Raw genomic sequence first — 14017 nt, 5'->3', positions numbered from 1 at the left:
TGAGTAAATGTAAGCAAGACGTAGATGCTAAATATATGCTTCATTTGTAGAAGGAATCTTTCTTTTTAATGATAAAGCATTATGAGTTGGTTCTTAAATAGAATTATTAACAACATATATATTTGGAGTAGTACTGTATAGACCATCTAGTATGATACCAGAACAGATAAATAAATTATCCTTTCTTATTATTGTTGTGCAAATATCTACCTAAATAAATAGGCAAATACTTGTACGTTTTACTCGCAAGTGCACAAGATCAAAACAATAGTATAGCAGGCAAATACGAGATCATTCCCACGAGGATTGGTATAAATTGTGTTTAAAGAGAAATTCCTAAAAGCGATATGTTGAATAAGACAGGATAAAAGATTGAATTAAAAATACTATGAAGAAAAGGTAGGGCTTCGATATCCACCGCTAATCATACTCAAATAAGATTCGCAATATGCACAATACTACAATCATAACATGATGCTTAATGCTTACCAGCCACAAGGGAATGGTATCTTCTCCTAAAGCTATTGATTTCCCTAAACAACGAGTTAGGCATGGTATCTACTCTAACTCTTTTCTTTCTTGAAGGATTTAGCATGGTATCTACTAAGTTGTTCTTCAAGAAAGCATAAATCTATGGAAATCGGTAAACACACTCAGATTGAAATATGGTATCTATTCCAATTGTCTTTATGTTGATTAATCCAAGAACCTGTGTCGAGGTTCTTCCGTTACTCTATTATACCCAGGAATCGGTCATCCAAATTGACATAAATAACAAATCCATACCACAAGAATATGCTAGCTAAACATAAACATGCGAGGAATTCAAGAAACTAGAATTAATCAAGTTAAGCATCAATATATAAATTGTAGCAAGGCAAATTGAAAAACTTAAAAAGACATGATTAGGGCTTCAATCGAGCCCTAACTAAATTATTAGTTACACATAATTTGGATGGAAATCATCCTCATAAGAAATTAATAAAGGAAAAGAAAGAAAATAAAAACTATAAAAAACCTCCTTCTTTATGTGGCCTTTGATTCTTCCTCCAAGTTTGTGTGTCTTTCTTCAAAGGCTAGAGGCCTATTTATAGGGATTAGAGAAGCTTTAGAAGCTCTAGAATTCCTATTACAATTCTAAGTAGGTTTCTAGTCCAAAAAGAATAATTACAAGTCTTCTCATTTTCTGAAATTTCTATCCAAGTAGGAAAAGGATTCCAAAATTCGTACAGATTTGCGGTCTTTTATTTCAGGGCGAATTTTGCATGGAAAACGTCCGAATTAGGAAAAACATATTTCTGATATATTTGTTGCTTTTATTGTTAGCTTTCCAACGCCACCAATTTTGTTGCAATCTGATACTTGAGCCGAAAGTTATGATTAAATTACTAAGACGTGCTCATTCTGGATTCTTTCCAAAGATAACGAATTTTTGCCAACTTCTCTTTCCTTCAATTCAAAATTGATTTGGAGTTTGAATCTATCCAAAAGTGAGTTTGCTGACTTCATTATAATCTTGGAATTTGATCGGTTTTTCTTCTAAAACCTGTAAAATACAAGAAAACACAAAAACAACACAAAACATCAAATTATAACAAAACTAAGAGCATAACATATGTAAATTAAGGGGCTTGAATGTGTAACACTCAGCACTTATCAATTATCACTGTATCCCTCAAAATAGAGGTATAATCACACTTACCCAAAAGTCATAAAGATCAAATTTTTACGTATGTTGGGTACATATAGACAGTTTGTTTAAACTTAAGGGTTAAATACGTTTTTGCCCCCTATGATTCATTTCGTAACATATGTAATTATAACAAAACTAAGAGCATAACATATGTAAATTAAGGGGCTTGAATGTGTAACACTCAGCACTTATCAATTATCATTGTATCCCTCAAAATAGAGGTATAACCACACTTACTCAAAAGTCATAAAGATCAAATTTTTACGTATGTTGGGTACATATAGACAGTTTGTTTAAACTTAAGGGTTAAATACGTTTTTGCCCCCTATAATTCATTTCGTATTGTAGATGGTACCTCGTTTATGGCAAAAGAAGGAAATGGTACATCTGTCCAACTTTTCATCCAAAAATTGACGAAAGTCCACGTTAATACCTCTAAGAAGCTGACACGTGTCCCATACCTAATTGAAAGTTAAAAACTGAAAATAATAAAAACTTGAATTAAAAAAAATATTTAAAAAAAATTAAAAAAAAAATTGAAAAAAAAGAGGGGTGGTTGAGCCACCCCCATGGCCAGTTTGGGGTTGGACGAACCACTCTCATGGCCCTTGAAGGTGGGTTCGGCCACCCCCACAAGGCCAAAAAGAAAATAATAATAATAATAATAATAATAATAATAATAATAATAATAATAATAATAATAACAATAACATTTAGGGTTTGACTATTGGGGGTGGCCAAACTACCCCATAGGGCCATAGGGTGGTGCAGCCACCCCCAGACCGGCCTGTCTTAGGTGGCCAAACCCACCCCCAAGGCTTTTGGAGGTGGTTTTGGCCACCCCCATTTTGCTCTTTGGGAGTGGTCGAACAACCCCAAGGGCCATACTGTTAGTGTCGTTTGCTGTTCAAACAGGAACTAAACTGTTAGTGTTGTTTGAGCTTCAACGTCATTAAATAGGGCCATTTGGGCTTCAACGTCATTAAATAGGGCTGTTTGAATAGTAAACAATGCTATTTTGAATTCTAGACCTTATTTTAACGTCGTTTAGTAAGCGACACCTTTCAAAACGACGCTAAACGATTAATATTGTTTTTTGGGTCATAAACGACACTATTCAAGCGACACTAAAACACTTTTTTTTTTTTTGGTAGTGCATGCTTTTTAAATAACAAGGGAAGAGTTGGAAGACACATATTGTAACGACTCAGGAAAAAATGTTAGCCAGATTTGCGCTATCACCTCAAAAGGATTAGTCAATTTGAAGTTTTCCTAAAATCTCTTATAAAGCACAGTTTTACTAAGTAACTAGACAATGTGAGACTTAGCACCAATGAATATCTTTATAAACCATTAACTTTATGTGAACTATTCATCTTTTATCAATATGGGACCGGGGTGTTATAAACTCTCCCTTAAACCCCTGACGTCCTCGTCAGGGCCATGTCATGCAGTGCCTATAAATTAGTTTAGTTTTGACTTTGATACCACTTGTAACGACCCAAGAAAAAACGCTAGTCATATCTGCGCTATTACCCCAAAATGACTAATCAATTTGAAATTTTTCTATAATTCTTTATAAAGCTCAGTTTCATTTAGTAACTAGGTAATGTGGGACTTAGCACCCATGAATATCTTTATAAACCACTAACTTTATGTGAGCTATTCATATCTTTTCAATATGGGATCGGAGTGTTACACATATTTCTTCCCACTTTGTCATCATTATTTAAAAAGTATGTGCTTCTCACATGTAAAAAGAACACAACATTTTTATAGACTGGTTTGGATGAACTTTCTCAAACCTAGTTTGTAGAAAAACTATTCTTTCAAATTTAATAGCATCAGTCGCGTGTAGCCCAAGTATTTACAATTCTAGTTTTATGGATTAAGTTAAATTTTTTATGTTATAGAGAAATGATATTTGACTGCCTCATGATATAACTATTGACTATATTTGCCTTTTATTTATTTTTTTAAAAAAACCACAAACCAGATTCCAACCAATTTACATGATTTTGTGATTATTCTTCTTATTATTATTATTTTAAAACAAAGGTAGTCAATAATTGTGTAATATTCTTTCTCATTTTCCAAAGTCTAAGCTAGCAAGAGATTTTGTGTCAGGACCGAATCACATGTGCTATTAGGGCTGTCAAAATGGATTGACACGATTCGTTTGACCAGCCAACCCGTTAAGGTCAACTCTAACACGACCCGTTTAGATAAAATGGTCAAACTCTTTGATCATAACACGACCCACTTAAATAACGGGTTGACATGACACGACCCGTTTGACCCATTATATAATAAAGTCTATAAAAATAAAAATAAAAACAAAAACACAAATTTAAACTAAAAAAAAAATCATGTTGTTTGAATCATCATATTATTTCACAGTTGAAATATGAAACATTGAGTTGTTTTATTGTTTACTTGTTCTAGTTCAACTTTTAAGTTCGAAAACTTGAAAGAAAAAAAACTATACTAATTTTTTTTAGTCTTTGCTTTTTTTGTTCAAGTTCTAACTCAACAAAATAAAAAAGACTTGTTTTGTTTTTTGTGAGATTTTTTTAGTTTAATCTTTACTCTTTAGACATGAGAGAAAAAAAGAGGTAACGTGATTGTTTAAATTTAATTTTTAATGTTTGAAAAAAAAGGTTTAAGTATATGGGTCAAATGGGTCGATCCACGGGTCAAACGAGTTGACCATGTAATGACTAGTTTATTAAACGGGTCAACTCTTTTATGACCCGAACACTTTTAAACTTAACCTTAACCTTTTAATTTTGTATCGGATTCGTATCAAATTTGTGAGTCGTGTCAAAATTACTAGCCCAATATGCCACGTCTGTAGCCACGAAATTATGGCATGGGTTGAGCCCAGAGCAATCCGCGATATATTCCAAACTCAGACGGGCCAACCCAACCTAACATCCGGGCCTTTCCTATAAAACCTCACCTGCGACCTGCGTGCGGCTAGGGTTTTGCAGTTCCACTCTATAAAAACGCTCGCTTAGCCCTCCACTATTTCTACCTTTCTTAGAGCGGGATCTTCTTCAACCCTAATATTCAGGTAATGCTCATCTTGCTTGCTTCTTTCCTTTCTTTTTTGTAGTTTTTTTCAAGTCTTGGTTCACCTAATATTGGGCTGCGTTTTCATTTTCCGCGCTGCGCGTTATGTGGGCTTAGTCGTTCTGTCTCTGATGATGATTTAAGTTGAAAAACTTTCGTTCTTCTGAGAAAGAAAATCCACGATGAATGCTTTTGGAGACCTGAACTGAAGGGACATCTTCTGGGTCATACATGTTTTTCCATTTTTCTCAAAGGGTCGAGTCGAATAGACAAAATAGTGAATATAAAGTAATCGATTCCTGTGGATTTTTTTTCATTCTTGAGTCTGTTATAACTTTTGTTTCCTATTGATATATTTTGATAATCATTTCTATGTTTTCCATTTGGATTATTTCGTACTTATATGATTCTATTATCTGTGTAGTTGCTGAGAGAGTAGAGGAAAACAGAGTAAAGTAAAAGTTTTGGATCTCATGTTTGCACATTTGGGCTACCCTTTAACTTAGTTTCTAAATTGTGAAAAGATGTGGAGTCAAATAGACCATAGGTTGTATAGGCTCAGATGAGTTTAGGTGATTTATTTTGTCTTTTAATTAAATTACATGTAGTGCTTAGAAAAAAATCTAACGAAATGAAGTGTCTGAGATAGGAATTTTAAATCCCTTTTTGCCATTGTACCATTTTATGAAAAAATTAGTTAATAAAATAAATTTTCTTGTATCATGTACATCGATACTAGACGTTAAAGAATTTACATTGCCTTTGAGGATGAATAGAAAATAACTTTCCTTCTTCCGAGATGTTTCATGCGGAAATTTTTTGGAGACCTGAACTGAAGAAGCTTCGCTAAAAATGTTTTACTTTTTTCTCTTAAATTTTGAACCAGTTTTTTTTTTTTAGCCTCTGAGGATGAATACAAAATAACTTTCGTTCTTCCGAGATGTTCCATGCGGAAAATATTTGGAGACCTGAACTGAAGAGGCTTCGCTAAAAATGTTTTACCTTTTTCTCTTAAATTTTGAGCTAGTGGTTTGTTTGTTTGTTTTTGTTTGTTTTTTGTTTTTTGTTTTTTTGTTTTTTTGTTTTTTTTTTTTTTTTAATTCTAGCTTTTAAAGAATTTACATTGCCTCTGAGGATGAATAGAAAATAACTTTCGTTCTTCCGAGATGTTCCATGCGGAAAATATTTGGAGACCTGAACTGAAGAGGCTTCACTTAAAATGTTTTACTTTTTTCACTTCAATTTTGAACCAGTGTGTTTTGTTTCCTTAATTCTAGCTTTTAAAGAATTTACGTCGCCTCTGAGGATGAATAGAAAATAACTTTCGTTCTTCCGAGATGTTCCATGCAGAAAATATTTGGAGACCTGAACTGAAGAGACTTCAATAAATGTTTTACTTTTTTCACTTAAATTTGGAACCGTTGGGTTATTTTTTCTTAATTCTAGCTTTTAAATAATTTACATTGCCTCTGAGGATGAATAGAAAATAACTTTCGTTCTTCCGAGATGTTACATGCGGAAAATATTTGGAGACCTGAACTGAAGAGGCTTCACTAAAAAAGTTTTACTTTTTTCACTTCAATTTTGAACCAGTGTGTTTTGTTTCCTTAATTCTAGCTTTTAAAGAATTTACATCGCCTCTGAGGATGAATAGAAAATAACTTTCGTTCTTCCGAGATGTTCCATGCGGAAAATATTTGGAGACCTGAACTGAAGAGGCTTCACTAAAAATGTTTTACTTTTTTCTCTTAAATTTTGAGCTAGTGATTGATGTTTTCTTAATTCTGGCTTTTTTCAATGGTCAGTACGCACATGATTCAAGTCCTGAGTGACACAAGTATGATTGCTTGATGGTCTATCATATTAAATACTTATCCTCTTTATAAGGTTTTGAAACGTACTAGGTGCAACCTTGTTGTTCTTTTATTGATGAGTTTGTCTTTTGGATAGAAGCTATGTTTTATCTGATATTTTCTCTGTGAACAAACTGAATACAATGTTTTTCTGCCTTCGATTTTATTTAACTGTCTTGCTTATTGGAGTGGACTTTGGATATCTTCTTGTCTCTTAACTATGTTTACAATTAAACTTTCATTCTCCTGAGTTTGTTAATGCTGAAAACATTTGGAGACCTGAGCCGAAAGAGTATGAGTGGATCTTTTGATGTCTTTCTTCTTACTTTTGGTTTTTAGAGAGTTCTTGTATTTAGGAATTTATTGTTTCGTTGTGATTTGACTTGCTCTTTTTCTTTTATATGTATTTGCAGTTGTTAATGAAAATGGAAGCCATCATTGAAATTGTTATCCCTTCCAGTCTTTGCTGTCTACCTTTTTTCTTAAAGGTCCTGTTTGTACTGTCAAATGATATTTGAATGATGATGGAGCCTTAGAACATCCATTAATTATTAGGTAGGATATATACTTCATCAGGTTTATTTCTGGATCAAATTATTCTCAAGCCATGGTTTTCATTCCATCACAGTTTTGAGCTGGACTAATTATCTTGTATGTATTAATTTTTGTCATTTCTGAATCAGGTATTTTACAAGCATCTTGCATAAACTAGTATCAATGTTGTTGCTGGCATCGTTGTTTTTTTATTGAGTGAATTTATGTGACTATATGTATATATTCATAATTTATGTGGTTGTTGTGAGTTTATGTATTTCATTGATTTCCTTTTTGAGATATGTTGTGTCTTTGTTATTCTTGTTACTCTGTTTTGACCAACTTTTTTGGTGGGTATGATCCTTGCCAGAAGGTCTCTCCAGGTTTTAGTTGACGAAGAATACCTCAAAAAGCTCCACCACTGTTCACGATGAGGTATTTTTTTCTTGGACTTTTTCTTTGATTTTTTATGCAATTCGTTGGACAGCTTAAGCTATTATTCCTTAAATTACTGACTATTAATTTTTTTGTTTGTTTGTTTTACTTATTTTCTTTCCAGCCGACCAATGGAGGAAGAAGTAAGTTGTTTTACATTTTGAGCTGATTCATTTCATGGGTTTTAATAAGTGCATCTATAAATTTGTTATTTTTATCCGTTCTTATCTTTTCTCTGCATATGCTTGTCATTCATGTAATGTTTAAATGTTATGGCTCTACTAGCACCATTTTGTAATCTAGATGTAAATCATCCGAGAATTATCAAAGCAATGGGGGTTAACTTTTCCTTTAGTGGAATTTATTTTAAACTGAGTTCTCTTTGTTTCTAGAATTTACGGTCTTACTTTTCCATTATATTACTTGGAGTCCCTTCAAAGATACCCCCAATGTCCAACTTTAGGAACAAATGACTGTTGCATGCCACCAACATTCCAATTGTCTTTCAATTACACTACTTCCTTTAAGATTGTCCTCATAGTTATCTCTCTCATTTGAAAACCGTGAATATCATTTTGTTAGTATTTATGAAAGACGATTCTGCAGGGTGTTGGCAAAAATGAGGAAGAGGAATTTAACACCGGACCACTTTCTGTTTTGATGATGAGTGTTAAAAACAACACCCAGGTAATGTTCTTATTCTTACATGGTTCCTGGTTGCCCGCATGTTGAGAAGTGTCTAATTGAATTGTTCCCTCCCAACAGGTGCTGATTAATTGTCGGAATAACAGAAAGCTGTTGGGTCGTGTCAGAGCCTTCGATCGGCACTGCAACATGGTTCTTGAAAATGTCAGGGAAATGTGGACTGAGGTAATATTTTCCATGGAAAGACTTGGCCTCTCTATGCAGTATACGGTTTCAAACCTGTCTGTAATATCTACTGCTAATTATTTGTGTTTCTTCCCTATAGGTACCAAAAACTGGGAAAGGCAAGAAAAAAGCCCATCCAGTCAACAAGGACAGATTCATCAGTAAGATGTTTCTTCGTGGAGATTCTGTTATCATTGTTCTTAGGAATCCTAAGTGAGGTGGATCTGCATTGTTGTATCGACAGTTCTCTTGGCCTGTAGAAATGGAGTTTTGCATCTTAGCAGCAGCTAATCTGGTTTAAATGCCCCATCCTTCTTCAAACTAGGGGGCCAAGATCATTCTATTAAGTTGATGAGGGGTATATGCATCAGGTAAAAAAGAGAGGATTTGATGAGGGTAGCACACACTAATATCGGCACTTTTTGTAAATTAGATGATGTAAGCCAGATGTACTTAACATATTAACCCAATCATAATGTCATCGTTATTAGTGATTCAATTATATTTCAGATATTTGAGTAGGTAATGCTTACCCTTAAAGCGCTGACGTTCCAAGGCTTGCAAGTTCAACTATAATTATTGATGTCACCTTTGAATTTTGATGGCTTCCAAATGCTCATTTTACTCTTAGACACTTTTTATTTTTTTAATTTTTTACAACACAGTGTGTGGTTCCTTTAAACAATGCCTCTATGATTCCAGTAAGAGTAGAGCTAAAAAGTATATTTTTGTCTTATAATTATTTTATATTGCTAATGGGCTAGTCTCACCCAACTGCTGAATTAGTTATTGTTATAAAATACAATAAAATTTGAGAGTTGGGGATTATAACATGAAGTAATGTTACACTCTTAATACCTTTAGGTGCCTTTTAAAATCTTAATTATGTTTATTGGTTTTTAATTTAATGGCAGTTTTAAAAACTATTTAAGAGTGAAAAAATGGGTGTAGAAAAATAAGAGTGTATTTAGTATTACTCGCATGATTTGGTTTCTTATAGTTATTTTAAGTTTTTTCCCGTTTAAATACGATCAACTAAACTAAAAAAAGCTAAAGTTACAATTCAAATCTTTCAATCCAGGTCAAGGCCCATGATTATTTTTCAAATTTGCCACCTTCATGGGTCATTACTCATTAGATTCAAGGAAGGAGATCACACTGTTGGCTAAATTTGCTGAAGAGCCAAGTTCTGTAGATTTGCGTCCAACGTTATCAACACTGACGAAAACGGAGGACTTATCTTGTAAACAGGAAGATAAGTCTTCCACTCTCATCAAGTCACAATCCTCATCAAAGACCAACTCTCGGGTGACTGATGAGCCTCAATCCTTTTCAAAGACATGCTCTCCAGGATTAGCAGATAGAGATGGAGAGCCACAACACTCATCAAACACCAAGTTAACAAGAACTCACACTTGGAGAGCCACCTAAGGAAGGTGGGGTGGGTATAAAAAAACTTGAGTGGAATCGCGCCGCTATAATGCGGCATATTTGGAGTCTTTTTGTTACAGTCAACTCTTTGTGGGTAGTCTGGGTGGAGGCTATTTTATTGAAGGGGAGACTTTTGGCAGGTGGACATCTCTCAAGTCTGCACATGGAACTGGCATAAACTTTTGAAATTAAGAAATGAAGCTCGACATTTCATTAAGTTTTATGTTGGAGATGACTCTAAGATTCATATGTGGTTTGATGATTGGCGTCCTAATGGGGCTCTTCATTTTAATTATAGGCCTCGTGTAGTTTATGATACCCAAAGCAAGCTTGATGCTCAGCTTTCTACGGTCATCAATGATAGACAATGGATGTGAAGGCTTACAAGGTTGTCTGATATGCTTATTGAGATTCAGAGTAAACTATGTTTGGTTTCGGTTGGTGGTCAGGATCCTCCTCAATGAACTATTTCAAAATCTAGTAAGTTCTCTTGCTCAGATACTTTGAATGTAAGTCGTATCAAACACAATCAAGTGGAGTGGTGGGATTTAGTTTGGTTTTCTCTTTCCATCCCAAACAGCTTTTGTGACTTGGCTAGTGATGAAGGATGCTTTGGCTACCGGTAGAAAGCTTTTAAATTGAGATATACTTGAGTAGAAAGTTATGATTAAAATATAGAGACGAGCTCATTCTGAAATCTTTCCAAGATTAAGTTTGCAGATTTCAGTATTCTTGCAGCGCGCAATTGGTTCTTCCCAAATTTGAGTTTGTAGATTTCAATATTCTTGCAGACTTTGTTCAAAGCTTGGAATTTGATGGATTTTGAGTGTTTTTTTTCCAAAACTTGCAAAACACAAAGACAACACAAAATATCAAACTATAAGAAAACTAAGAGATTAACATATGTGAATTAAATAGCTTAAATATGTAACATTAAATACTTATCAACTCTCACATTTTCTCTCTATATGAATATTTTATGGAGTGACATGCGGCGATCCTAGTGATAAGCGATTGTGAGGATGAGATTGATGATGGGCTTAATCAATGTTAAGATTTTTTTTATTAAAAAAAAAAAAAGAAATTGCTTTTTTATTTATTTTTTATTACTGTTTTATGGTTTTCACTAGATTGATAAGATGATGGGACAACTATTGGGTTGTTCATTATACGTAAGAAACGATTGTGATTTGGCCAATTGCATGGGTATCTCAATCTAGTAAGTACTTCTGAAAATCTTAGAAAAGAGAATAGTAAAAAGTAGGAAAATTCAAGAATTCAAAAATAAGTTTGGCAATTTGGGTTGTCGTGTCAATCTATCAGGTTGGAGTGTTAATCCATCAGGTTAGCGTGTCAACCTGTTTAGTTAATTTGGTAAAAAAATATGTCATTAATGTATCATAGATATGTCATAAACGGGTTGATGGGTCATAAACGTGTCATAAACAGGCTGGCGGGTCATAAACAAGTCATTAACGGGTCATAAACATGTCATAAACAGGTTGACGGGTCATAAACAAGTCATTAACGGGTCATAAACGGGTTATAGCCTAAACCCAAACCCAATATATTCGTGTTGTGTTCGTATCGAATTCGCGGATTGTGTCAAAATTTTCAAGCCTATCCAAAAACCATTCTCCCGTAAGCAGCATGAAATTTTTTAAGATAATTAATGTGCCTTGAGATATTTTAGGTAGTAAAGTTGTTTTTATCAATGGAGTGTCGATGTATCATTATTTTTCCTGTAATGAAACATTCTTGAAAAAGTCTATATCAAACTAACCACGTGCACTGAAAATTTGAAAAAACTTAAATATTTTCCTAGCAGATATTTTTTTTAGGAAAAATATCATGAGACAAACTACCTAAAAATCTCTGGATATTGCATGTTAATTTTTTTTTTAAGTGATAAAAACTTCATTGAAAAAAGAGACTAAATACAAGGGAGGTAGGAGCTAATTAACCGGCCCCAACAACGAAATCCTAAAGCAATTAAACTAGTGTTAAATGAAAACCATTCAATAAATTGACCCAATCCAATGTTTCTTGGATTGAACGTCAAGAAGAGGGCCGCCAAGAATGGCAATTTTTGAAGCGGTACACAAGAGAGCTAGTTTGGGTGATGCTTGCAACATCAACGAGAGGATATGGAGAACACGGCAAGGGAGGCAACACTGAGTTTAACTTATTTGGAACCATTGAAGGGCAGCTAAGCTTCATTTTGATGTCAAATAGGAGGGGGTGGTCAATAGTTTATGTGTACAGAACACCAGTTCTTGTTTAGTCCACAACAAAAAGAGGAGCACTTACAGGCAGAGGGTAAAGAGGTGATGAGGTAAAAAAAAACATGGATCTATGTTACGATCTTTCTATACTTACGACTTAATGCCCAATATTCTCTGCCTAATTGATAGGATCCCTATAATATTCCTATGATATTTACCCTAATATTATTCCTTAATATTCTCTTAATATTTTCCATAAGTATAATGATTGCATATTATTGCAGTCTCCTTATTTTATGCATTACCCTATAATAATATTTTCCAAGAATAAGTTGCAATAGTCTCTATATGTAGTACCCCAAATTTTATATAGGACTAAGTAGGTCTTAAATGGAAATTAAAACCTTTTGACTTTCTACATTGACGGAATGTTTGCCGAGAACACCGAACGTTTGATATTACAGTACAACCTGACGTATGCCATTGTTCACGCATCAACTTTGTGTCAGGAGGACCACCAAATGTTCGATTTGACCTAAAACTGTTGGATAAAACAATACGCCGAATGTTCGACTAAATTGACCAAATGGTTCAATGTTCGGCAGAAAGTGTAAGAACAGTTCATCCTTATCTTTAGATCCCCCTAGGTCTATAAATACCCAGCCCACACCCCTTATACCTACTTACATGCCAGTTTTGCTCAGTTCATCCCTTGTGTGTGTGTGAAGTCCCTTGGAGAAAGAAGAAGCCATTTTCTACCTAAAAAGGTAACCTCCACAATGAAGCTCGTTCTTTGTTTAGTTGTTATGCTACACGCTTTTCGTTTATGCTATATCTTTGGTTATGCATCTTTACTTGGGTTTTGGCCATAGTGTTAGTTTAGCTTTGGTTTAATGTGCCAAGTTCTGTATGAAGGTGTTATTATGGTTTAAGACTCTGTTACGTTAGGGATCATATCAAGACCTTAGGAGTTGCTTAGAAGTGGTTTGGTGGCCTTTAGATTTCTGCCCCAGCAGTACCAAACGTTCAACCTTACACTGGATGGACATTCGATGTCGAGGCCGAACGTTTGAACCCTCATGTCTGAACATTCGACCATCAAGCAAAAAGCCTATTTTCCATTTTTTAGTTGTTTAGCTCAGGATTAGAGGCTAATGATAGATCTTCTTATAGATTTGGAGGCTTGAGAATACCCACTAGATTACCCAGTGGTGACTTACGACTCACATGGATACTTGTTTATTATTTTTCCCATATAGAATGATTATTTTGTGTACCAAAACATGCATGTTTACGACTCATATGAAATACCATCTTTATTATTCTGAACTCTATTTTGTGAAAAAGAGTGATTAATGACAAGATAATAAAAATTATGAGTTTATGAAGAGCGTGCATGTAAAAGATGGTGAATATTAAATTGCATCGTATGACATGGTACATCGGTACGTGCGGGATAATGGACATGGGCCACCAGAGGTCGGACTTGGTCAGGCTGCTAGTGATTAACAATAGCGTACTATATTCGGGGCACCGATATTGTATTATAGGTCCCTCAGAATAGCGCCAACCTTACTGGGAAGGGTTTCAAATCTTGGATATCCATATAGAATTGAACTATGACATGATACTCTTGCTACAACATATAATATACCTATATTGCATTCACGATCATTTGTAAAATGAGGAATTGTAATTGTGCATTTATGTGTGTGGCTTAAATCTTAATATTTGAGTTCACTTCACGATAACATGTGCATCATGTGTATTATTGTTCACTAAGTCGTGGACTTATGCTTGTATCTTCTCCACCTATGAAACATGTGTTGTTTAATAGCTAGTTAACTAGATGTTGATGCGAGTGAGACAGATGGTTCGCTTGGAGGACTTGATCCGTGTTA

The 14017-nt window shown here is 34.3% G+C and overlaps 1 protein-coding gene and 8 non-coding genes across 11 annotated transcripts; all 9 read left to right on the top strand.

Moving 5' to 3' along the window:
• The first annotated feature begins 4639 nt into the window (after positions 1-4639).
• Positions 4640-9073, top strand: LOC133877555 (uncharacterized). Of its 3 annotated transcripts, none has more exons than XM_062315904.1 (6): positions 4640-4769; positions 7526-7590; positions 7715-7733; positions 8197-8277; positions 8356-8460; positions 8561-9073. In XM_062315904.1, the coding sequence occupies exons 2-6, from the start codon at positions 7586-7588 to the stop codon at positions 8675-8677; spliced, it is 327 nt and encodes a 108-aa protein (XP_062171888.1). In that variant the 5' UTR covers positions 4640-4769; positions 7526-7585; the 3' UTR covers positions 8678-9073. The 3 variants fall into 3 exon arrangements, with proteins under 3 accessions (XP_062171888.1, XP_062171897.1, XP_062171904.1); XM_062315913.1 differs by having other exon boundaries at positions 4696-4769; positions 7529-7590; XM_062315920.1 differs by lacking the exon at positions 4640-4769 and adding an exon at positions 7053-7176.
• LOC133858995 (small nucleolar RNA Z159/U59) lies at positions 4893-4983 on the top strand. The gene has a single exon (XR_009898664.1). It is a non-coding gene; the product is annotated as a small nucleolar RNA Z159/U59 (small nucleolar RNA).
• Positions 5527-5611, top strand: LOC133858997 (small nucleolar RNA Z159/U59). Its single transcript, XR_009898665.1, has one exon. It is a non-coding gene; the product is annotated as a small nucleolar RNA Z159/U59 (small nucleolar RNA).
• LOC133858990 (small nucleolar RNA Z159/U59) lies at positions 5668-5751 on the top strand. Its single transcript, XR_009898659.1, has one exon. It is a non-coding gene; the product is annotated as a small nucleolar RNA Z159/U59 (small nucleolar RNA).
• Positions 5894-5977, top strand: LOC133858992 (small nucleolar RNA Z159/U59). Its single transcript, XR_009898661.1, has one exon. It is a non-coding gene; the product is annotated as a small nucleolar RNA Z159/U59 (small nucleolar RNA).
• LOC133858994 (small nucleolar RNA Z159/U59) lies at positions 6065-6148 on the top strand. The gene has a single exon (XR_009898663.1). It is a non-coding gene; the product is annotated as a small nucleolar RNA Z159/U59 (small nucleolar RNA).
• LOC133858993 (small nucleolar RNA Z159/U59) lies at positions 6234-6317 on the top strand. The gene has a single exon (XR_009898662.1). It is a non-coding gene; the product is annotated as a small nucleolar RNA Z159/U59 (small nucleolar RNA).
• Positions 6405-6488, top strand: LOC133858991 (small nucleolar RNA Z159/U59). Its single transcript, XR_009898660.1, has one exon. It is a non-coding gene; the product is annotated as a small nucleolar RNA Z159/U59 (small nucleolar RNA).
• LOC133858998 (small nucleolar RNA Z159/U59) lies at positions 6832-6915 on the top strand. Its single transcript, XR_009898666.1, has one exon. It is a non-coding gene; the product is annotated as a small nucleolar RNA Z159/U59 (small nucleolar RNA).
• Positions 9074-14017: the final 4944 nt, after the last annotated feature.

Source organism: Alnus glutinosa, chromosome 1, assembly GCF_958979055.1.
Source record: "Alnus glutinosa chromosome 1, dhAlnGlut1.1, whole genome shotgun sequence".
Taxonomy (NCBI): domain Eukaryota; kingdom Viridiplantae; phylum Streptophyta; class Magnoliopsida; order Fagales; family Betulaceae; genus Alnus; species Alnus glutinosa.
Note: the sequence above shows the minus strand (reverse complement) of the source record. Positions and strands in the feature narration are given on the sequence as shown.

What these genes read in the sequence shown, in the direction of transcription:
- LOC133877555 (XM_062315904.1), top strand. An exon ending in GTGTTAAAAACAACACCCAG is followed by an intron (nt 8,278 to 8,355) that starts GTAATGTTCTTA and finishes CCCTCCCAACAG; the next exon opens with GTGCTGATTAATTGTCGGAA. An exon ending in TCAGGGAAATGTGGACTGAG is followed by an intron (nt 8,461 to 8,560) that starts GTAATATTTTCC and finishes TCTTCCCTATAG; the next exon opens with GTACCAAAAACTGGGAAAGG.